Source organism: Leptidea sinapis, chromosome 47 (assembly GCF_905404315.1).
Source record: "Leptidea sinapis chromosome 47, ilLepSina1.1, whole genome shotgun sequence".
Taxonomy (NCBI): Eukaryota; Metazoa; Arthropoda; class Insecta; order Lepidoptera; family Pieridae; genus Leptidea; species Leptidea sinapis.
The window spans coordinates 2,223,905-2,247,189 of record NC_066311.1 but is presented as its reverse complement, the minus strand read 5'-3'; the positions used below and the strand labels follow the sequence as shown (position 1 = coordinate 2,247,189).

The 23,285-nt window shown below is 38.3% G+C and overlaps 1 protein-coding gene across 6 annotated transcripts in view; it reads right to left on the bottom strand.

Annotated features, from left to right (window-relative positions):
* LOC126978106 (stromal interaction molecule homolog) overlaps window positions 1-23,285 on the bottom strand; it is a 77,380-nt gene that overhangs the window by 17,415 nt on the left and 36,680 nt on the right. For 2 of the 6 annotated variants that reach the window (XM_050826828.1, XM_050826831.1), the window contains exons 5-7: window positions 20,900-21,015; window positions 1,350-1,546; window positions 580-699 (exon numbers count right to left, since the gene is read on the bottom strand). In XM_050826828.1, the coding sequence (XP_050682785.1) occupies window positions 580-699; window positions 1,350-1,546; window positions 20,900-21,015 (433 nt within the window). Of the gene's footprint in view, window positions 1-579; window positions 700-1,349; window positions 1,547-6,036; window positions 6,201-20,899; window positions 21,016-23,285 lie in introns of those variants that run through there. The other 4 variants (XM_050826829.1, XM_050826830.1, XM_050826834.1 and 1 more) reach the window with 3 other exon arrangements.

The following is a 23,285-nucleotide window of genomic DNA, read 5'->3' as shown; positions in this document are numbered from 1 at the left end:
GATGTCTCAGTCTGTCAGCTGAGCATTAAACGCAACATGGTCGTGACCGTCGGTCGAGCACTAAATGCAGCCTCACCATAATCGAATATTATATAAAACTGAGTAAGTAACTATAGATCTACGATTATGCTGGTCATGTTATATTATGAATAAGCAGAGAGATTTCAAGGGGGAACGAGCGTCACCCAAATTTGAAGGCGTTTGTTTTAGTTCGACTCCGGAAAAATATAACCGGTTGCGACATTATTCGACAAGTAGATTATTGAATTCCTTAAGGAAGTTCTCAAAAGTCCAATTAATAAGTATACTCCTGCTACTAACTGATTTAGCGATGTACACACACGATTTTACATTTTTTTTAGTTTCTTACCAACGTTAGTTATTCTTGCACTTAACAAATACTGAAGTCTGGGTGTTTAGATACTGATAATTCAACAAAAAAATGGTGTATTTATCTGCGATGCTGGAGATAGTTCGTAGAGGAAATAACACGCTTTCACAAAAATGAGCACAATTATTCCCAAGATTAATATTTTTTTTTTTATTATTTTAAAGACGTTTCAGCAGCAACATGCTTACCTCAATTTCAGCTTTAAGCTGTGACATTTCCAAATCCGAAGAGGCGGAGTTTAAAAGGGGCGTGTCGCCAGCTTCTCTCAGCTTTTTCTCCAAGTTTATTTTCTCTGTGGTCGCACTTTCCTGAAAAGGGGTTCACCTAATTATATTATGATGATTTACCTTTGAGATGAACTGTTTGGTTTAAAATACGTGTACCTTTTGTGGGATCGCATTTTGACTTTGTATTGATTCTTTAAGAATATTTATTCGCAAGTTATACAATTTTTATTAGATGGGGGACAGTTAATTAACAAATGATGTCGTTGCTATCTTCTTCCCCAAACTGATTCTTGCCGTAATAATAAGGTAATTATATAAAATATATATTATACTGAATAGATATTATACACAAATGAAATTTTGAAAACAAAATTTTATGAACGATGCGGGCGTCGAACCCACAACCTCTCGCGTTCCGCACACTCAGTCCATGCATTTATACGAAAATCTATTTACTAATGGCACGTCATAAGGGTTAGTTCGCCAGAGGCGTCAACTCAGGAGGTGTGGATATAATATAATCTATATATATATACTATAATATTGGCACTACAGCAGTGCCAACTAAATTGTATTGAATTATTATAAATTATTAGTGGAAACTGTAAAATACACATATTTCAATTTTATTAAGTTCGTTTAAATTACCAACAACTTCTACAAATTTCTTTAGATTTTACACCCGTTAGAAGATCCTTAAGGTGACGCTTGATACAACTTATAACTCATACCTGTTCCAAGCGAGCCTTCTCCAGCTCTTTCTGCATGTCATCCAGTGCCATCTCCGCCTTCCTCAGGTGTTCCATGTCCCGCAGCATCCTCTGCAGCTGGTGCCTGCTGGCGCGGCCAGCTCTCAGCGCCGCCCAGGAACCAACCACAGCCCCGAGCAGCAGCGACGCCAGTAACCAATCCTTCCATCGACTGCCTTCTGCGTCAACAGCATCTCTTTAGATTATCATTACTCGGTGCCCATTAAAAATAGCATCTAAACATTCAATCATTCTTTTAATCCATTTCAGCCGGAAGATGTCCACTACTGGACAAAGGCCTCCCCCAAACATCGCCATGACGTTCGGTCCTGCGTTGCCCTCATCCAACCTACTGCGGCGATCTTAACCAGATCGTTGGTCCATCTTGTGGGGGGCCTACCAAAACTACGTCTTCCGGTACGTGGTCGCCATTCGAGGACGTTACTGCCCCAACGGCCATCTGTCCGTCGAACTATGTGCCCTGCCACTGCCACTTCAATTTACCAACCAACTGCACTATATGTGACTTAGGTTCTCCTACGAATCTCTTCATTTCAAATTCAAATATTTTTATTCAAAATAGGATATAATATCACTTATTGAACGTCAAAACTACGACACATTCGAAAAAGTATGCCTCAGACCTGAGAGGAGCGGGCGCAACAAACTCAGTGGGCTTCTTTTTATAAAAATATGGTTACAATGTAAAATCGTACAGTAAAATTTATTATTTAATAGCCTCAGCGCAGTCACTCCATTCCCAATCTGTGGTATCATTAAGAAAGTCATATATGTTATAGTAACCACACAAACGTCTTTTAACAATTCTTTAAATTTTGTATTACATATTTTGTTTTGAACATTTTCTGGGAACTTGCATATACATCGCCCCAAAAAAGGCGTTATAGGCATTATGTAGGAATTATATAATATTATAATAATTCATGAGGAGAATCGAAAAGTGAACAACTGCTTTGTTTAAAAATATCAATATGATATAATAGAATAGCTAAGTACATATGTAAATTGTATTAACTTAACTATATTGTATTTCATTAGATTGTGAAGCAGAGGTATTGTTTGAACTGACATCAAAAACAATTCTAAAGGAATCAATTTTGAGAAAATAAATGCCTTGTATATAGTTGCCTTGCACCAGGGTAGCCTAGGCTAAACAAGATTTTTTAAAAATATAAAGATTATCATAACCACTTAGCTATAAGCAATTTTGATAATAATATTTATAGTTATGGCATGATTGAGATTTGAATAAAGAGCGACGAATCACAGTAACAGGAAACTACTAAACGATTACAAAGATCATTAGACTAACAACCGGAAAACTATTGCCGCAAAAATTTACTGAATATTATGACAAATTAATTGTCATTTACATTATAAAATACATTTTCGGTTGTTTTGTCTAATTGACAAAAGCTAATGGGCCTGCCACACACTTGACCGGTGGAAGGGGAAGTAGCGAGGAATGGAGACAGCGACGTAGTGTGGCAACAATTCTCGTCATGTAGGACATCTCGTCGTGCCCCCATTTTGTCAGTTTTTTGAACGTGAGTCAAACGAGTGCGAAGTGTCGCGATCGATTGCGCGAGTGGAGTAGTGTGTGGGCAGAGATGGGAGCACACCAATAAGCAGCGCAAGGAGCAGTGTGACGGGCCTATTATTCAGAGTAGAGGTAGCAAAAGAGATAATAGGTAATTCGACTACGTCTCCGAGAGTTGTTTTATTTTTGATAAGAAAATTTCAGTTGCACCTTATTTTGTGGTATTGATTAACCCCCTTATTCATTCAGTCTGCTAACTTAAAGCATTGCTAATTCTCACTCTGTCTTCTTCTATTGACCTAAGTCAGAATGAGAAAAAACACTTCTTAGCGGCTGTTTTAAGTTAGCGCACCATTATGAATAAGGTTTTAAATATTAGACTATGCTATCATGCTCGGATATAAAGTGCTTGTTCGGGCATTTGGGCGCGTGGAGCGCCTAGTCAGAGGAAAATGTACCAGAAAATTTATAGAGAATTATTATAACTATTTATTTATTGAGTATTATTATTTTATGATTTTTTGACATATGGATACGAGAAATGAGGGTATTTTTTAGTTTTATCGTATCTTACGGAGATATGCCTCGACATGTATGCAAACTCACTATTCGCACATTCGTTTCAAACCTAACCAACCGTTATTTAAAGATCTGCAGCAGAACCATTGTAGAAACATTCTGAAGGACGGAACGATGCGACCATACTTAGATCATCAATTATATCCGTTGTCACACAATAATTTCCTGCCCATTGTTCGACAGTTGAGTTACCTCATTGATATAATAAATTATTGTACAAAACTATCAAATTTTATGTGAGTCAACGTAGGACGAAAATAAAACGTATTCAACAAATTAAAAAAAAGATGTATCAGAAAAACATGTTACAGGACTTAGGCCAGGCGTAGTTTCCGATGTCCAGCGGCGAAAGGCTAAGTTACGAAGAGCAACTTTCAGCAACATGCATTATTTTGCCGACATGTTTAGTTTTCGCACGATTTGCGGCTTCAAGAATCTGGGGACACGGTTGTATTTCCTCTTTAGAACTTTGGAGTTCCGGTCCTTTGCGCCAGAAGCACCGCAGGTCTAGTTCGATACACCTATTACACATTTATCACATTGGTCATTGCAACGGCACAGGCACTGGGATCATCCAAAGGGAAACAGGGCAGAATTCAAAAATGGAAGGATTTCTATCGAAATCTGCTAATTGATGTGTCAAACGCGGCAAATAGCTGATGTTTTGCAACGTCGGTTTCGGATAGGCAGTACTCCTGACCGACAATGGTCGCACGTCCCAAAAGGGTCTCGAAGGAGACCGAGTAACTACCGGGATGTGTAGTTATGTTAGCCACGTCTGGGAGCCGCGTAGATAACCGATTGGGGCAGACCATACGGGCGATTGAAAAATTATGCACAGATTGCCCTGCATAGTCTCTGGTGCGTAATTCGGCATTATGCCCGTTGAAGTCACCGAAGACTACGATTTCAGCGGAGGGACTTATAAGGTCGATGAATATTCCTGTGCAATATGTGTGTGTCGAATTTCAATCAGAAATAAACAACATGTCAAGGATATTCAACACGGCAACAGTCTATGTCAACGGTATATGAACATATATCTGAACATTCAGTATAATCCTAATATTAGTCACATACCATATAATAAAAGCCATATATTCCTGTATTAACGGAACAATGATCGTGAGAAATAAAGTAAATTGTCAGCGCGTGATCAATTAAAACTTATCCTTACCACGAGCGATAAGTAATTATTACTGATCCGCGGTGTTTTTATACGACGAATTGATACATTGATTCCACGATTAGGAAAACAAATATCATTTTCTGGATTAAATTTAAAAATTTCTGGATGTTACGTTTTTTGCATTCGCTGCAACCATTTTGGAAAGCAGTTGGATTACAGACTTCCGTTGGGACTATCAGAGCTCATAAAACGTGTGCCTGTAAACCTACGTGTTCCGGGCACTCTAAACGTTGAATATACCTTGAATGACAAGCGATTTGGGCACGCGAAATTTTGCGTGCGAAAGTTTATCATCCGTATTGTTTTACGTGTAGCAAAAGAATTTTTATAGTTAGGGTGATTTCAGTTAATTTATCTGAAAGCTATTGAAACAATCTATAATAATAAGTGCAAATTATTTGATTTGTGTTTTTTTTTTATTTACACGGACCTTTCTTTCAACAAAAGTTGGAGTCGTATTCTACTTGATGTTTCCGAAACGAATAGGAGACGCATTCGGTTTGATGTACACGCTATGCATAGCTGTATATGGGCATTATATAATTCAATAAAGTAAAAAACATCAACAGATCTCCGAAATGGCGGTTCCTGTAACCCAGGGCCTATTATTTATGCGGTGCCAATCGTAATTCAAAATTTAAGACACTGATGTTATAAAGCGTTTGCGATGCACGAGACCATTCTCGTACTCGACTCCATAGTAGAGGCTGCGAATTAGAAACGAGTTCTCGAGCAGCTAGAAGGGCAGTCAGCAAAAGAAGCGTTGAGGGACGAACATGTAACTGTGGGCCGAGGCGAAGCCCAGGCACACATACGTATGTCCATCAATTCCTAGTTGTGGCCAAGGCTTGTTTAGTATTTCTCTGAAATAATGCGCGAAAATTTAAAATAAACAGCTGATGTCGCCTCTTGAATTTCACGTTTCGTTAAAATAAGTTCTTCACACTCATTGTCTTCATTTGAACTCATTTTGAAAGATATAACAACGAAATAAAATAAGTTTTCGCGCGTTAAAGTGTTCATTTGATTTTTCTTTTCATAAACTATTGCTATTTGCAAGCCAGTCCGACAATTGAATAAAACCTTTGATAAAACTCCTTGATTGTCATGTTTCGGAGTAAATGATCGTTCCAATTTTAAATTACACGACAGATATGAGTTTACTATGTAATCTTCGGCACAACTTTTGCCGATCGTTACTCGCGTGTATTTGGTCAGTAGGTACAGCAATTTCGATATATCTCGAAGAATCTGTTGTCAAGATAATGCTCAAATTTCCAAGCATGTTTGTGAAAGATATATATTCTAATAACATGAGGATACATAGCCTAAAAAATCACCTGTCTCAAGGAATCCTTCACAAATCCTGTTCACAATGTACACAGTCCCGGCACTGAACCACGAGATAAACATTTAAGCGGCTTCATAACTCACAAGCCCCAAGGTCACATTATTATTTCAAGTGTAACAAACCCGCGACGAACAGGCTAATGGTCGACGAATGAATGACCAACCTCTGTTGTATAACATAGGCTTGGAGTATCACACCGAATGGAGAAGACATTCGCATGACTAATAATCGACAGATATTTTAAAGTCAAATATCTTTATATATTTTTTTGTCCTTTTTTTATATAATATACACAAAAATGCTAATTACGGTAAATGGTAACCTTTGACTTCGTTTGCGAGTATAAGCCACCAGCAATTTGCTATCAAAATACAATTTTGTCAAGTTTTGCATAAAAAAGAACAATATGACAATTTATACTTTACTTCTACTTTACGTATTATTTCTAAACTAATAGTATAAAGAGGAAATATTTGCTTTTGTATGTATGTTTGTAATGTTTGCACACAAAAACTACTGGACCGATTTCAAAAATTCTTGCACCATTAGAAAGCGGCATCTTCACTGAGTGACATAGGATATATAACATTTTCAAAAAAAAGGGATTCATAATAAAAAAGTTTAAAGAAAATCTATAGTCCGTAGACTTTCCACTACCACGAGATCGGTACTACGTGAGTGAAACTGCAGGGCATTGTTAGTATACAATAAAGAATTAAGAACGTATAAAATACAACCAATGAAAATATTAATATTACCCCATTATTAAGTTGATATACTTAGAAGTATGATACAAATGGTCTAGTTGGCCAACTAACGTCAGGGTGTCGAATTCGGGTTTAGGTTTGCGGATTGATAATTATTTTTATGGAAATAAGGGACGAGACCAGCAGGACGTTCAGCTGACAGATAGATGCTCAGCAGATGGTAATTGATACGCCCTGCCCATTACAATGCAGTGGCGCTAAGGATTCTTGAAAATCCCCAAAAATTCTGAGCGGCAATACAGCTGCGCTCATCACCTTGAGACATAAGATGTTAAGTCTCATTTGCCCAGTAATTTCACTAGCTACGGCACCCTTCAGACCGAAACACAGTAATGCTTACACATTACAGCTTCACGGCAGAAATAGGTGGGAGGCTCAATCCACTCACCTAATAATTTTACGAATCGGACGCCAATTGTTGTCATCTCCGGATAGTTAAGCACTACAGTTGTACAGAACATACAAATTACGCGTCTCAAAAACTATTGTATAACCATTTAACCAACTTAGCATACTTAACGAAAACAAAACGGCATATGCATTGAGCAACAAGAGTGTGATACAATATTGTAATATGCAAAGTACCTTCGAATCTTTTTCTACTATGATATAAGACATGCGCTTTGACGAGTCATATTTTATGTCGATCGAGTTAATGCCGAAAAACATATTAAGCATACAGAACACTGATCTTTTTCATTTCTCATACTCGGAAAGTAATGTTGTCTTGTTCTGATTATTGGGTGGACAATGCTGCTTCCCTCCATAGAGAGGGAAAAACTCATACAAATTACTTCCCACCTAACGGCCGGAATGAACTTTAAAAATAGAACTGCTGCGAACAGTTTTATGTAAAAAAGAACTAATTAAAAAAATGCTGCGGCCATGTGACTTTCTAAACAGCCAGTGTGAACTTAGCGCAAACTTCTTTGAGCGGAATAAACCGCAACAATTACGCGGTAAGTTCCTTATTTGAAATTTAAAAAGTCGACATAAATTGGCGGGATACTAATCTGTGCTTAGATAAACTACTAGTTTTATTTTCCTCATATTCGAAATGAAAAGTAGAGTGTTTAACTCGGGTAAAAGTATCAATTAACCAATAAAAACAGGCCAGGAATATTACTTTAGTGTGCGTGACAAACTAGGTTTTACACTGGCGATTTGTATGACACTTTGTGTTAGAATGCGTGAATTACTCAAAATAGAGGTTAGTTCTAAACTCAATTTTTTATCGACGTTTTCACAGCTCTCATAGTATATCTAGACGTATAAATGATCTTAGACGTTATCATATTAACTTTTAATTGCAGTAGGTAATATCAGAAAGTACCCCACTGATTTAAAAACAAAAACCGCCAAGAGGGAGTCGGAGTTGCACGAAAAGGGTTTACAACACGTACCATCAAACATCATAAGACACTTTTTTTTGTAAAATAAACTTTTTTATCATTGCAGTTTTTTTGGAATTTGCCATGTATTTTTTTTTTTTTTATGGAATAGGAGGACAAACGAGCGTACGGGTCACCTGGTGTTAAGTGATCACCGCCGCCATAACTCTCCTGCAACACCAGAGGAATCACAAGAGCGTTGCCGGCCTTTAAGGAAGGTGTACGCGCTTTTCTTGAAGGTACCCATGTCGTATCGTCCCGGAAACACCGCACACGGAAGCTCATTCCACAGCTTCGTGGTACGAGGAAGAAAGCTCCTTGAAAACCGCACTGTGGAGGACCGCCACACATCCAGATGGTGGGGATGAAATCCTAACTTGTGGCGTGTCGTGCGAAGGTGGAATTCGGCGGCAGGAATCAGGTTGAACATGTATTGACAATACTGACACAAACTTTGACAAAAATTTCAGCTATCTAGCTATTCATATTTATTTGCTATTAAATAGGATGGTACAAATTTGTCCTCACAATAGCTTAAATAGCATGCAAACTTGGTATTAGTAAAAATTTTGTATTACAATATAAATTAATAAATTTTATATTTACACAAAATAATCATGAAAAATTTAAATTTAAGATTAAAGTCAAGATAAGGATAATCTACTTAAAACTCTTCTATAGAATAAAATGAGTTTTGAGGTAGCCAACTGTGTAAGGTATATTTTAACCCCCTTATTCATAACTAGCTTTTACCCGCGACTTCGTCCGCATAAGTTTTTTTGTTTTCTCCCGGCTATAAGTCCCCCTGCAACAATGTCCCACTATCGTGTTCCAGTCCTCAACTTCACATCAAAATTTGTTCAAAAGCAACCTAAGCTACATAATGGATAGCTCCGAATGTTTCCTTAGTAAATATAAAATGTAAATCGGTTTAAAATACCTACCTAACTAAACTAACTAACTACTAACTACCTACCTGCCAACCCCCGATGTTAGACAGTGTGACATCCGTAATATCATCTGCGTAGGAAGTACTAACTTAATGTAAGTAGTATAATAATGTAGGAAGCTAAAAATAAGAGGCCTTATTACTGTAGTACATTTTTGTAAACTATGTTCTTTGTTTTTCCCTCTCTGGCCAACACATGGAGATTCTGTGGACTTGAAACACGTGAGCAAGCCACGTATGATTGTCCGTGAGAAAAACAACTCTTTTCGAAATTAATGCCGGCTACTTTTAATGTTTGCCCCTGAGCTTTATTTATCGTCATAGCGAATGCGATTTTCAGCGGAAACTGTAATCTCTTAAACTGGAATGGCAAATCTGTCGGAATTATGGGTATACGGGGGATTAAAACGTTCTCTCCTTTTGCCATTCCAGTCATAATGATTGCTTTTACAATATTGCGACCGAGGTGTGTCACTTGCAACCGTGTGCCATTACACAGTCTTGGTGCATCTAAATTCCGCACTAAAAGGACAGGAACGCCTACTTTCAGCCTCAGTTTGTGTGAAGGTACTCCCGACAGTTCTAAAGAATTAAGAAATTCTACAGGGTATGATGTTACTTGTTCAGTATCCATTACAGTGTCTACAGAGAGAAACTCGACAATATCACCTTCCACGCGTGACATAATTTGCTCGTTTATCTGTCCCACCATTTCATTCGTCGGCGCTAAAATTGCTCTTTCACATAACCAGTCTCTATTCCTCATATTAGTTAGCAGTTCGCTATAGACGAAGTTATTTAGATCATCTGGATTATGCACAACATTGCAGAATTCACGATCCAATGTAATCATGCCATTACCATCCTTTGCCATACGATCTTCTCCAATTTTAAGAAGAGCAGCAGCATATTGTCCAGATTGTACATCATTGTGTAGTTGCACTCTCATATTTGTAGACAGACTAAACGTTTTTACGTGCACCCATAACGTTGACGTTTTTAAACACGCATTTATTTCATCTGCAGGGGTTCCTTTAGTGATAACCGGCAAAGTCTGTCTAAAATCGCCCGCTAAAAGTACCACCATCCCCCCCATGATATTTGGATTACTCTTGATGTCTTTCAATGTCCGATCTAGAGCTTCAATTGCTCTTTTATGGGACATAGTACACTCATCCCAAACTAATAATTTACATTGCTGCAACATACGTCCACGCTCGCTGTTTTTACTTATATTACAGACTGGCATTTCTTCATGGGCTAAGTTTAATGGCAGTTTAAGCACCGAATGTGCCGTTCGACCACCATTGAGCAGAGTGGCGGCTATTCGGAAGAGGCAACTGCTACAGCAATTCCTTTATCTTTTCGGATTTGCGCTAAAAGCAAGTTTAAAAGAAAGGTTTTTCCCGTGCCTCCGGGAGCATCCAAAAATAACAAACCACCTTCGCCATCTTCGATTTTTTTGAAAACATTGTCAAATACTAACCTTTGTTCTGGGATCAAACGTGGAACAGACTCTGTCAATTGTTGTTGTAAGGAAGCAGTATCGTAATCTAGTTCCCGTATTAAATCGCTACTGATTTCCTCGGTTCTCTGTGGTCTGATCATTCCATAATCTGATAAATCCTTTCCAGAAATTGTTTTAACCTGGTCTTCAATTTTTGTCAGACCCTCATTGTAAATTAAATCACTGTACGTGACATTGGGATTTTGCTCTTGTAATCTGTGCAATATATCGTCGGTCATATCATTTTTGTATTTATCCCACAATTGTTGAGGATTTGAAAGACCACATGTCGCTACTAATACAGCAAATAGCTCTCTCATCTTGCCTGCTGATCTACATTGAGCAGCTTCTTCCAGTGTCACATCCCAATGGTTGTCATTCTCCAGTAATCCTCTTGCCTCACATGCCTCTCGAAATGTAGGATAATCTTGTGTGTTGTATTTTTTTAGATCATTGAAAGAGGTAGGTCCGCGCACATGGTGTAAAAGCATGCGTAGACAAAAACATTCCATGTTACTAACATGAACTGTATAAACTCGTCCTAAAGCATCTCCAGATTTGACGCCAGGCCAATCGTGAACTGAAGTACCTTGAATGCGGCGTTTCCAAGTTTTCCTACTTGCATCCCAAGTATAATACCTCGGCACCTGTCGAGGTGAGAGTTTGCATGAGTTTGCAAAAACTCTTCTTTATGTCGATAAAGAAGAGTTTTTGCAAACTCATCTCTGATACAAAGATCAAAAAAAGCAGTGAGTGTGGTTTTTGGCGGAGTAGTTATTCGTTCGTGGAAATTGTGTTCATTAAAATAAACGCGTTCACCATTTTCTAAATGCACGCTGAGATGTGTCACGGTGGGATGCCTTTCGTGCAACAGAAATGCTAACAGACGCCACACGGCTTCGTTGCTGCTGACATACCGACCAGACTGATAAGTTTGTACCTCATCTACGGGATTCGCAAGATCAGTATTTCTAAAATTGAAAATAGCTTGATCACTACCCTTGTTTATATATTTGCAAATATATTTGATGGCGCGTACTGAACTGCATGCCTCAACATTTATGTGGGCGTTAAACATTTTTGATAAAATTGGTGAATAGGGGACTACCCAACTATTATCAACCGTAACGTAGCTACCATTTCGGAGCTTCACGGTTGCTGTTCGACCTCCGTCTGGTGGCGCTCTTCTACGATACTGCGGGTATCCGTGGTCGTTGTGAACGGTCTCTTTCACTAACTTGCGAGGAAATTTTTTTGTGCATTTTCCGTCTTTCATGCAGTGGCACTGTGGATTTTCGGGTCCGCATGGACCGTGAATCATATTTTTTACAATAATGTCATGGAGAGTCTTGTCAATGTTAGGATCCGGTATTTCAGCGCTGATTATGTTATCTATTTGATCGGGTCGTAACTTATCTTTTAACCACAATAATATATGGACATGTGGCAGTCCACGCTTCTGCCATTCGACAGAGTACATAAAGCAGCGCGCTTCTCTGAACACTCGGCCTTTATTAATCACATCCATTAGTTTTTTAACTTTTAGTCTAAAAACTCTTGCGACTACATCATGTCTATCTATTGCGCTTTGCCCCGGCATCAACTGATTGACTATTTCGGGCCAGGCTGGGTTGCAAGTAAAGGTTACGAATAAGTCAGGGCGACCATGTGTACGCACATAAACAAACGCGTCCTGAGTATATTCGTGTAAGTACCGCGGGCTATTTACAAATGAAGATGGTAAAATGACCATACGACCTAAGTTATTTGGATTTAAATTAGCGTCATTTGCCACAGCGTCTTGAAGATGGATGTAATTCTCTGCTCTTAGTTTAGTTTGATTTAATGATATGTACCGTAACCTCTCGCTTTCAACTTTAACGTACATGTCAACGTAAAACTGATTGGCCAGTTGCTTGCATCTTTGTACAATGTTAAAGTTGTTTTCTCGTATCATCATGTTGTAGGCATAAAAATCCATGCATGAAACCTTTTTGTTATGCAAGGGGAGACCTGTTACAGGATTAATTTGAGGAACTTGAAAGTGGTACCCCTCTTGTCCCTTACTAAATATGATCGGATATTGCAACGCATCATAAAATTTATGAGTATCAGGCACCCTGGTTAATGTGTCATCTCGGGCCTGTAAAACTATATCACGGAAAGCAAACTGTTCGCCTGTAACCAAGGCTGCGACTTCATTTATTAACGGTGCATTATACCGCCTTTCATGTTCCCCACTTGGTGTGCGATCGGGGTGCATCACCAACCTATAATCCTCTCCCGGCATTCTTTCTAGTGCTGTTTTGAAAGTATTGATAAGGCGATTATGTTCATGCAACATTCTCTGGATTTTTAAAACAGTATCCCTTTCGATTCCTTGTATATTTTGACACCTGCGATCAGCTTCGTTTTTTTCATCGCCCATGAAATAAAGTTGCAAAAACTTTGGTTGTTCATTATTTGCGGGAAGTAAGGAACCAATCCTGTGATACACCTGTCCTTGGATGGTAAAAGTAGGTGAAAATCCAGGCATTACGACCTCCTTATCTACACCAAATGACGTCATCTGAAAGCAAGAATTATACTTTCTAATCCTGCTTAAAAACCGGCGCGATTCGTTACTGTCGTATAAAAGTAAAGATTTAAGAGGTTCCTCTGGCTCGCCAAGTAATGGAATTTTAACCTTTCCACCAGAACAGCACATACCTGGAGTTTCTTCTTTCCATTTCAGTGCTTCACTATATCTGCATTTTTTATCCATTCTCCCAATGATAACCAATCGGTGATTAATATAGTCGATCAAAGGGTCATACTCAAAAGCGGCACCATTAAATGCCTCCCACGTACTCATTGAAAACGTACGTCTTCTTTCTGCCTGCCGTTCAGCATTTAAAAGACGTCGTCTTTGTGAATCTTCGTCAGTCTCTGCCGCAATCAATTGCGCGTGACGTTCGGCATCTAAAACTCGACGTGTCTGAGTCTGTTCCACTGTCTCAGCAGCTCTTTGAGATGCGTGGCGTTCAGCATCCAGGGTCTGACGGGCCTGAGTCTGCGTAAACGTCTCAGAGGCCCTTTGAAATGCGTGGCGCTCAGCATCTAAGGTTTGTCGGGCTTGAGTCTGCGTATAGGTCTCAGAGGCCCTTTGAGATGCGTGGCGTTCAGCATCCAGGGCCTGACGGGTCTCAGTCTGCGTAAACGTCTCAGAGGCTCTTTGAGATGCGTGGCGTTCAGCATCTAGGGCCTGACGGGCTTGAGTCTGTGTAAACGTCTCAGAGGCCCTTTGAGATGCGTGGCGCTCAGCATCTAAGGTCCTACGGGCTTGAGTCTGCGTATAGGTCTCAGAAGCTCTTTGAGTCGCATGACGCTGAGAATCTAACATCTGACGCGTCTGAGTCTGCTCTTCAGATTCTTGGCTTCTAGCAACTTTTGCAGTTCGAGCTCTGCTAGAACTACGGCTTAGATTGGATTTACGTTTGCGTGGCATATCGAAAACAATAAAACAATAATTAAAGATTTTTAAAATCGGTAGTTTTAAAAACTACAACGTAAGACAATTTTTTATAAAAACTTCGATAAAGCAAACCTTTTTACTTATAACCTAAATATCTAAATCAATCAATAACGTATTGAACCTAAACAACTATGCACCTGACAAACCTAACCAAAAATACGCAACGAATAGAGTTTCGTAACCCAATATTTCAATATTCGCATACGTGCGACGACGACGTCTGCCCTCGTGCGTCTGCCCGCTTGGGTAGGCACAGTTGGGCACGGCCCTCCCCTCGCGCCGCACCGCCTCTTCGCTCGCTAAATTTCATCAATTAGTATTTACCTTACTAAATTTCATCAAGATCTGTCTGCCTACTGCCTACCCCCTAAGAACGATGGCGTGATTATTTATAGCCTATGACCATTTCTAGGTTATCATCTATCACCATACCAAATTTCATCAAAATCCGTTCAGCCGTTATTTATAGCCTATGACCATTTCTAGGTTATCATCTATCACCATACCAAATTTCATCAAAATCCGTTCAGCCGTTTAGGCGTGAAAGAGGAACAGACAGACAGACAGAGTTACTTTCGCATTTATAATATTAGTATGGATAGTCCGCTAACTTAAAACAGCCGCTAAGGAGTGTTTTTTCTCATTCTGACTTAAATCTATAGAAGAAGACAGAGTGAGAATTAGCAATGCTTTAAGTTACCAGACTATTATGAATAAGGGGGTAAATCTTTACGGTTTATGAGATACAGTTTAAATGAAATTAAATATGAATGCTTGCAGCTAAACTGGATTCAGTTTTGATATGCTAGTGTAACTAAGTGTAACTAGTATCGCCAGCGCTGTACAAGGTTACAGCAGAGATCGACCTTCATTGCCGTCTCCAGTCGGTTAAACACTCCAAGAAAACCAATGCCAATATGATTTCATTATGTGTGCGGATATGTACCACATATTAGGTGGGAACAATTAACAATTCTATACCGTTTCGGCTTATTTTAACGACGTCACTATGTTAAAAGAGACTAATATATAATATGAATCATTCTCTATATGTAGTATTTTATATATTACTAGCTGACCCGGCAAACGTTGTTTTGGCATATAAAGTATAATTCACGCGATAGTTGTATAAGTAATAAAATATTGCCTACATTATAGCCTGTACATCATTTTGTTCTATTGTCAATAGTTTTTGCAGCGCACGCAAAAATAGGTTTTCGATTTTACACCTTGTGCTAATTTTGAAAAAAAAAACATAGCCTTCCTCGATAAATGGACTACCCAACACTCAAAGAATCATTCAAATCGAACCAGTAGTACCAGAGATTAGCGCGTTCAAACAAACAAACAAACACTGCAGCTTTATAATATTAGTATAGATTTAGCTGCAGTTAAGAGAAACATAGTATTGGTTGGTCCGGTGTGTGAGAATTGGCAGTTTTAAAGATAAAGTACATACTAGCTGACCCAACAGACGTTGTTCTGTATATCTATATATATATATATATATATACAAACATACATTCTCTTTTATATATATATATATATATATAAAAGAGAATGTATGTTTGTATGTTCCCTAATAACTTGAAGCTCAAGGAAGGTTTACATGTATAATTTATATGGCAAAACAACGTTTGCCAGGTCAGCTAGTAATAAATAAAATACTTTTTTTTTTTTATTTGTCAATAATATTTCGTAAAATCAAGAATTATTTCGTAATTTATGCTCCCCGTTGTTATAACGAAATTGTTTCACAGAAGAAATTTCAAACCATGCTTCAATAACATCCATTCAAAACAAATATTGTAAATGAAAGTAATTATGGGTCCCAAATGGAAATAAAAACTGCACTCCATGAAGTAATGCCCATTAAAATCCGTTCCTTAGTTTAGGAGTTCACTGGAAACAATCATCAGGACCCTGGATTTATATATTATTTAGATGTATATATGTATGCAAGATAAGTAAATGACGTCAAATTGTAACTGTAATATTCCACCATGTTGAATCAATGAAGTCGTGACTAACTAAATTGAATTTCATGCAGTAACACGCTTATGATAGCATATTTTCAAAATTATTCAATTTTAAAGTGTCGCATATCCTATGTTTAAACATATAGATAAGTAGCTGTTACTCGCGAATTCGGCCTTACCTTACCTTAACTACAACCATAGCATGGTTCCCAATGTCTACCTATCCTAATATCTACCTTACTAGTGGGAGGCTAATAACCTAAAAGTAAAGCCGACAGTTTTTGCCTTTACTTTTTAACAGACACAATTTGTAAATCTACTGCTGGAAGATAATATATATCCGCTTCAAAGAAGCTTATCTTACTGTGCTTTATATTTCGAGATGAAAATAAGTACGTCCTACAACGGTGCCTTTTTTGCCAACAAAATAAGTTTCATAAATATAAAAATGATTTAAGTTTTCCTTAGTCTTAATTCCGCCAATATTTGTTTTTTAAAACAATTCGACACGTGTTTTGCCTCTACACGAGGAATCCTCAGGACGTGTTGTCTCGCCAAAATCTGGCATGAGACTCAATTTTTTTTTTAAAAACAAATATTGGCGGAATTAAGACTAAGGAAAACTTAAATCATTTTTATAATTATGGATTTCCGCAAGGTAACGCCTAATTCAATAAAAAGTTTCATAAAAAAATGATGTGGTGTCGTGGGACACAAGGTAGGAACGAAGTTCCTTCGGCTAATGTAGAATCGACACAAATTCTACTCGCTTGTGTATGCGACTGTCGCGCCTGCGCACGTCTCATTTAACGGTTTTATTCCACGCACTTTTTTCTACAGAATTTTTCTTACGGTTTTACTATCACATTTTTTTCAGTTCGGTCGCGCAGCAAAATCCCTATCCCCTCCAAGCCTGCCGTAAGGAACTTCGTTCCAAAAAAACTCCTCGTTTATTTTCACTGGACTAAATGTGCTATAGAACTATCCTTTCTTATATCAAAAGATATAAATTTTATCCAAAGCTTAGATAATTTATCTAGATAGAGTCTCATGCTGTAACGCAAAAGGCCAAGTTTGTTACTTGAGTGTGCATGACAAGCTACACTTTTATCTTACACTCGCGATATGTATGTTACTTTGTTTTAGTGTGCGTGCGTTGCTGAAAATAGAGATTAACAAATCGCCTCAATTTTTTTTTCAGTCTATCTATACGTATAAATTATCTAATCGACGGTTTCGACGACCTGTATAGCCGAGTGATTAGCGATCCTACCTACTAAGCTAGAGGTCCCGGGTTCGAATCCCGGTAGGTGCAAGCATTTATATGATGAATATGGATGTTTGTTTCAGAGTCATGGATGTTTAAATGTATTTATGAATGTTTATATGAATTTATGTATATTTAAGTAAGTATATTGTATTAAATATATCATTGTCTTGTAAACCATTACACAGGCTAGATATGCTTAACTTGGGGCAAGATAATTTGTGTGAAAAGTCGATATTATTAAAAAAAAATTAAGATATAAAAGTGACAAAATACCAATGAGCGTTCCAATTATTGTTAATTTCACGCAAACTTCAAAGTGTAAAATGTATGGTATTCCTATAGTGTTTTAATAACAACGCAAAAACATGTATATAATTGCACTTAGAGACAATATTATATGAACATTTTATAATTACGACATCGTACAATGATAAAAGATGATTCTAAACGGGCAATTATGTGGCTGCAACAAGTTAGGATATCATCCCCACCATCTAGATGTTTGGCAGTCCTCCACAGTGCGGTTTTCAAGGAGCTTTCTTTCGCGTGCTACAACGCTGTGGAATGAGCTTCCTTGTGCGGTGTTTCCGGGATGATACGACATGGGTACCTTTAAAAAAAAGCGCGTACACTTTCCTTAAAGGCCGGCAACGCTCTTGTGATTCCTCTGGTGTTGCAAGAGAATGTATGCGGCGGTGATCACTTAACACCAGGTGACCCGAACGCGCGTTTGTCCTACTATTCCATAAAAAAAAAGCTAAACTAAACAATTTTTTAAATAATCAATAATATCTATTCTAAAATTTGTTATGTTTTTAAAGTGATCATTTCTAGGATTAATACACAAATAAAATTTGAAAACAAAATTTTATGAACGATGCGGGACCCGAACCCACGACCTCTGGCGTTCCGTGCCGGTGCTCTGCCAACTGAGCTAACCGCTCGAGTGACGTATCGTCATAAAATCTTGTATGCTTTGTTCAACTCTCATGTTATGGCTTGAGGTTGTGGGTTCGAGTCTCGCATCGTTCATAAAATTTTGTTTTCAAATTTTATATTTGTATACTAAAATTATAAATATTGAAATAGTTTTTGAAGTAATACTTCTTTTGGCACGTTAAGGAAAAATTATCAGAGTGAATTTTTACGATGCACGCGCACACCGTCACGCAAATTCGACACCCTGACGTTAGCTGCTCAACCATTACTATCATACTTCAGCAACCAAGCCTCTTGATTCAGATGGCTGGCACAATGCCACGTTTACTACTGCCCTTCAGCTAAATACGTTCATGGATACACTCTCTCATCGACATCCTACACAATACCAGATTGAAACCTCACGAACTGCTGACTGTAGTAAACTACCACGTCAACTCATCAGCTTAAACGACACGATATCCTTTGTATGGAGGGCACCCTAGCAGGTCACACACCTCAAGCACCTTTTTAGAATCGGCGAAACTCAGAGAGCTAAATGGCCAACCCTCGAAAATACGAGGTTGCTCATAAAAGTCTGCGAACATTCCAGGAATGCTCTGAACTTTTCGAATACGATCTTCTGGTTGGCCCAGCGGTGGTAGTTCATTAATCGATATCAAAAGAATTCTAAAGGAATAAATTTTGAGAAAATAAATAAATTTTATGCCTTTCGGCTCAGGCCTTACGTCTCTGTAGGAAATGTTGTGTTTTTCCTTCAGTATTTTGCAGTTTGACTCCTGTGACCATTTTATTAAATGGAGAGGTGGTAAAACCAGTGGAATCTGCTATATTTCTTGTCATTACGGATGAAGAATTGGCGAATAGGCTTAGTTCTGTAGCATATGCGGTTAAGAAAATCAGACGGTTAACTGACATAGATACGGCGAGATTAATATACTTTAGTTATTTTCATAGTATTATGTCCTATGGTATATTGTTATGGGGCAGTGCGGCCGATATAAATACTATCTTTGTGCTGCAGAAGAGAGCTATTCGCGCGATTTATAACCTAGGTCCTAAAGAATCTAATCTAAGGGACCTAAGAGTCGAGGGCTTGGACGACTTTACTCGTCGTCTCGCCGTCAACATGTTCGCGCGTGCCGACTCGTCCGATCTCCATCATCTGCGAGATCTGGCCCCCTGGCACGCGCGGCCACCTGACAGCCGCCGCTACCCGCGTGATCTCGTGCGGGATGAGGATGAAGCGTGACGTGTTTGCGCGCGGCTCGGCTCATCGCCTCCCTCTTCTTCGGGGCTGATATCGTCAAGGCCCGCGCAAATCGGCAACAATCACCGAATCTGAGCTGAGGGAACAGGCGCTCCCTCAGCTCCAAAAAGATGACCACAAAGGGGGGCATTATGTATTCGCATAGAACGATTTTGTTTTATTTCAAATAAATTCCTTGAGCAGTTGTTGAGTGCCGTATAGTGTCTTTTGTTCAATTTCTTTCATATAAATTTCTATCTATCAAATTACAAAATATTTGTATAGCTATTTATTATTCATTGTTATTTCTACTAAATTTAAAATAATTTTATGGAAATTTTAAAGAATCACCATAATCCGGCTCATTTGATTCAGTCTCGTGCCAGATTTTGGCGAGACAACACGTCCTGAGGATGCCTCGTGTAGAGGCGAAACACGTGTCGAATTGTTTTAAAGACAAATATTGGCGGAATTAACACTAAAGAAAACTTAAATAATTTGTAATCACCATAAGTTTAGTTCGAATTGGAATTTCCGCCTGCTTCCCTTGTGATATTTTTTTTAGTTTCTTTAAAATAATTTCCTACTTGTCATGCCTTGTAGGAGAGCTAAAAATAATTTTAAAATAATCTGCAAGCCAAGTTTCATAACATTATTTTTGTTTTTCTGACATATTTGTGAATAAATTCTGAAAAAAATATTGAAATAATATAGTTTATGTCCCGCATCATTAATTTTGGACATATAATTGTTGAATTTATATTGATAAATATTGATAAACCAGTGTTGCATTATTTTTATTAATCAGAAGAAAAAAAAAATAGATTTAAATTGATATTTTTTTAAATAAATTTTTGATGTTGAAATTTTAACTTATTTTGAAAAAGTTATAATAACTAATATAATAATATAATAACTCAAAAATGGTTCACTTTTGCATAATACATAGGGGGTTAAAATTATCGTAAATATTCACTCCTATCACCTCCACCAAACCTCTTCCGAAACGGGAATACGTCGAATTAAAAAAAAACCATGTATATTATTTTTATTGCTTTCTCTGACTGAGGTCAATCTCTTTCTTCCAATCTCATCTGTGCTTCTATTACTTCTACTTCTTTCTTTTTATAAACATTTAAGCTAAGTCATTATAATGTAAGATTATCTATATGCATTTTCTACGCTATTTTTGTTTCCAGAATGTACTGACGGGTACACATTGGTCTGTTATTGAGTAACACAATATTACTAATATCCTAGAAAAAATGTGTGAAGTCGATAAATTACCCTTAGGAGGACCGAAGAGCACAACATCCATTGCCTTCAAGGCAAGCTTCTGTTTGTGTATAGGGTCCTTGATGCCCAACACATTGCTCAGGTACTGCATATTGTTGACAGCCAATCTGAAACAGGAACATATTTTAATATTTTATACCTAACTAGCGGACCTGACACACATTTCTATTGACCTATTGACAACGAATATACAGGAAAAAGTGTGGGCGGGAAAAATTAATTGCATCTTTTTTATGTTTCAGAGTAGTATCGCGGTACCCGATTATACAAGTGTGAGACTCCTTTCCACAGGCTGCCGGCTTGATTATGGGTATCAGAACGGCGCTTGTTACTGTCGTGAAGCAGTAATGTGTAAGCATTATTGTGCTTTAGTCTGAAGGGCACCGTAGCTAGTGAAATTACTGGGCAAATGAGACTTAACATCTTATGCGTCAAGGTGAGTTCCGCTCAGAATTTTTGGGTCTTTCAAGAATCCCAAGCGGCAATGCATTGTAATGGGCAGGGCGTATCAATTAATATCAGCTGAATGTTATTACTTTTCTTATTTTCTTAAAAAAAAACCATATAGGTTAGTAATAATGTCACTGGCGAATTTTTTTTGTTTTTAATTTAATTTACCATCACCTGAGGTCTTTCTGCGAATTTCGTCTCTTATTTTCATGTATAGTTTTGTCACTAAAATATGACTGAGTCTAATATTCTTTTGCGTATAAGCGAATCCCTTGATGATTAGATTTATAATTGGTCTCTGTTAATAGGAAAATTGTGTAATGGCGCAGCAATATGACCGCATGAAACGAAGAGCGGCTTGTATCATCGACGACGATCAAGATATTTCCATTCGGCCTGATTCTTTGACGTTGCGTGGAGAAAGATGTGGATTCTATATGCGTCTTCTAATACATGTCATGGGGATTTCTTATGCTTGATACCAGCAGCAAGGGCGTGCATACCATACAGGCAATTAGGCATTGCCGACCTCGTTATGAACCTTAATATAGCACTAGTGTTGAATTTAATTTAGTAGCTGCAGTAGGCAGTCTAAAGATTGCATGAACGAAGCAAGCAGCATTTCATACAACTTATTTCGTACTATCAGAATAGAGCGCAACTACGACTTGTTAGATCTACAGTGCCTACCTTGCTAGAAAACCAGTGCACGCCCTTGAGCAGTCAAATTCAGGGGTGGGACAGACGCCTTAAAGTGACGTTTTCAGAAGACTGTAGTGCCATCTGTTAGTTGGCCCGAAAATGAAAGCTTTGTCAGCTGTCACTCGCTTTGAAACCTATCAACTTTTCTTTATTTGTGTCTCTGTCATACTGGTCATAAAATGGCGGCTACTTCTAGCGTTTGCGCATGTGTATGTAGCTCTCGTGTTTCATTTTGCATATTTACACTACTAAATCTATCCTTTATGTTCTATGTTTCAACATGGACGCAATTTCAACATGGTAAAAAATTGCAATACCTACATTAAAAAGTAAAGTTAGTTATTTGATTGCGTCACAACAAAATGAATTTTAATATTCGAGCTTATATATAGTTATTTTCGGGGCCAATCTCCAGATGGCGCTAGTTTTCAAATAGACAGCTCATAATGCGTAGAGAGGGCTCTCTTTTCCCTATATATTATTATACTCATTGGTCAAATTACAAAATCAGATATTACGTCAAAATACGATATTCCACCCGCATCATGCTGATGTCTGGCATTCTACAACAGCGCGTTAGCCGAGAATCTTCTCAACTCGCACAGCCACACAGTGGAATTAATTACCGCAATTTTTCCGAGCCGATACAGCTTAGGGACCGTCAAGCTCAGAGCATATTCTTATTTTAAAAGGCGGCAAATTCATCTCTAGAGCCCTGGTGATATCCATGGGTGGTTGCCCTTCCGATCACGTGAGCCTCATGCCTGTTTCGCCCTCTCTTTTAAATAAAAGAAATAAAGGTCTATTTCTTTTATTGAATAGGAGGACAAACGAGCGTACGGGTCACCTGGTGTTAAGTGATCACCACCGCCCAAATTCTCTTGCAACACCAGAGGAATCTCAAGAGCGTTGCCGACCTCGTAGGAAGGTGTACCCATCTCAGAAACACCGCACAAGGAAGCTCATTCCACAGCTTAGTAGTACGAGGAAGAAAGCTCCTTGAAAACCGCACTGTGGAGGACCGCCACACATTCAGATGGTGGGGTCTAGGAAGTCTTATCTTATCCTAAAAGATCACTTGGGTTTAGGCAAAGTCGAGCAACTGGTAAGTATTTATACGGACTTGTCTTATTTAATTGCACTGCTTGAAAATTTGTTGTGGTCTCTTTGCCTTGGGCTCATATACCCAAAGTATATTGGCCGCATGGCTCTCGCGAAATGCACT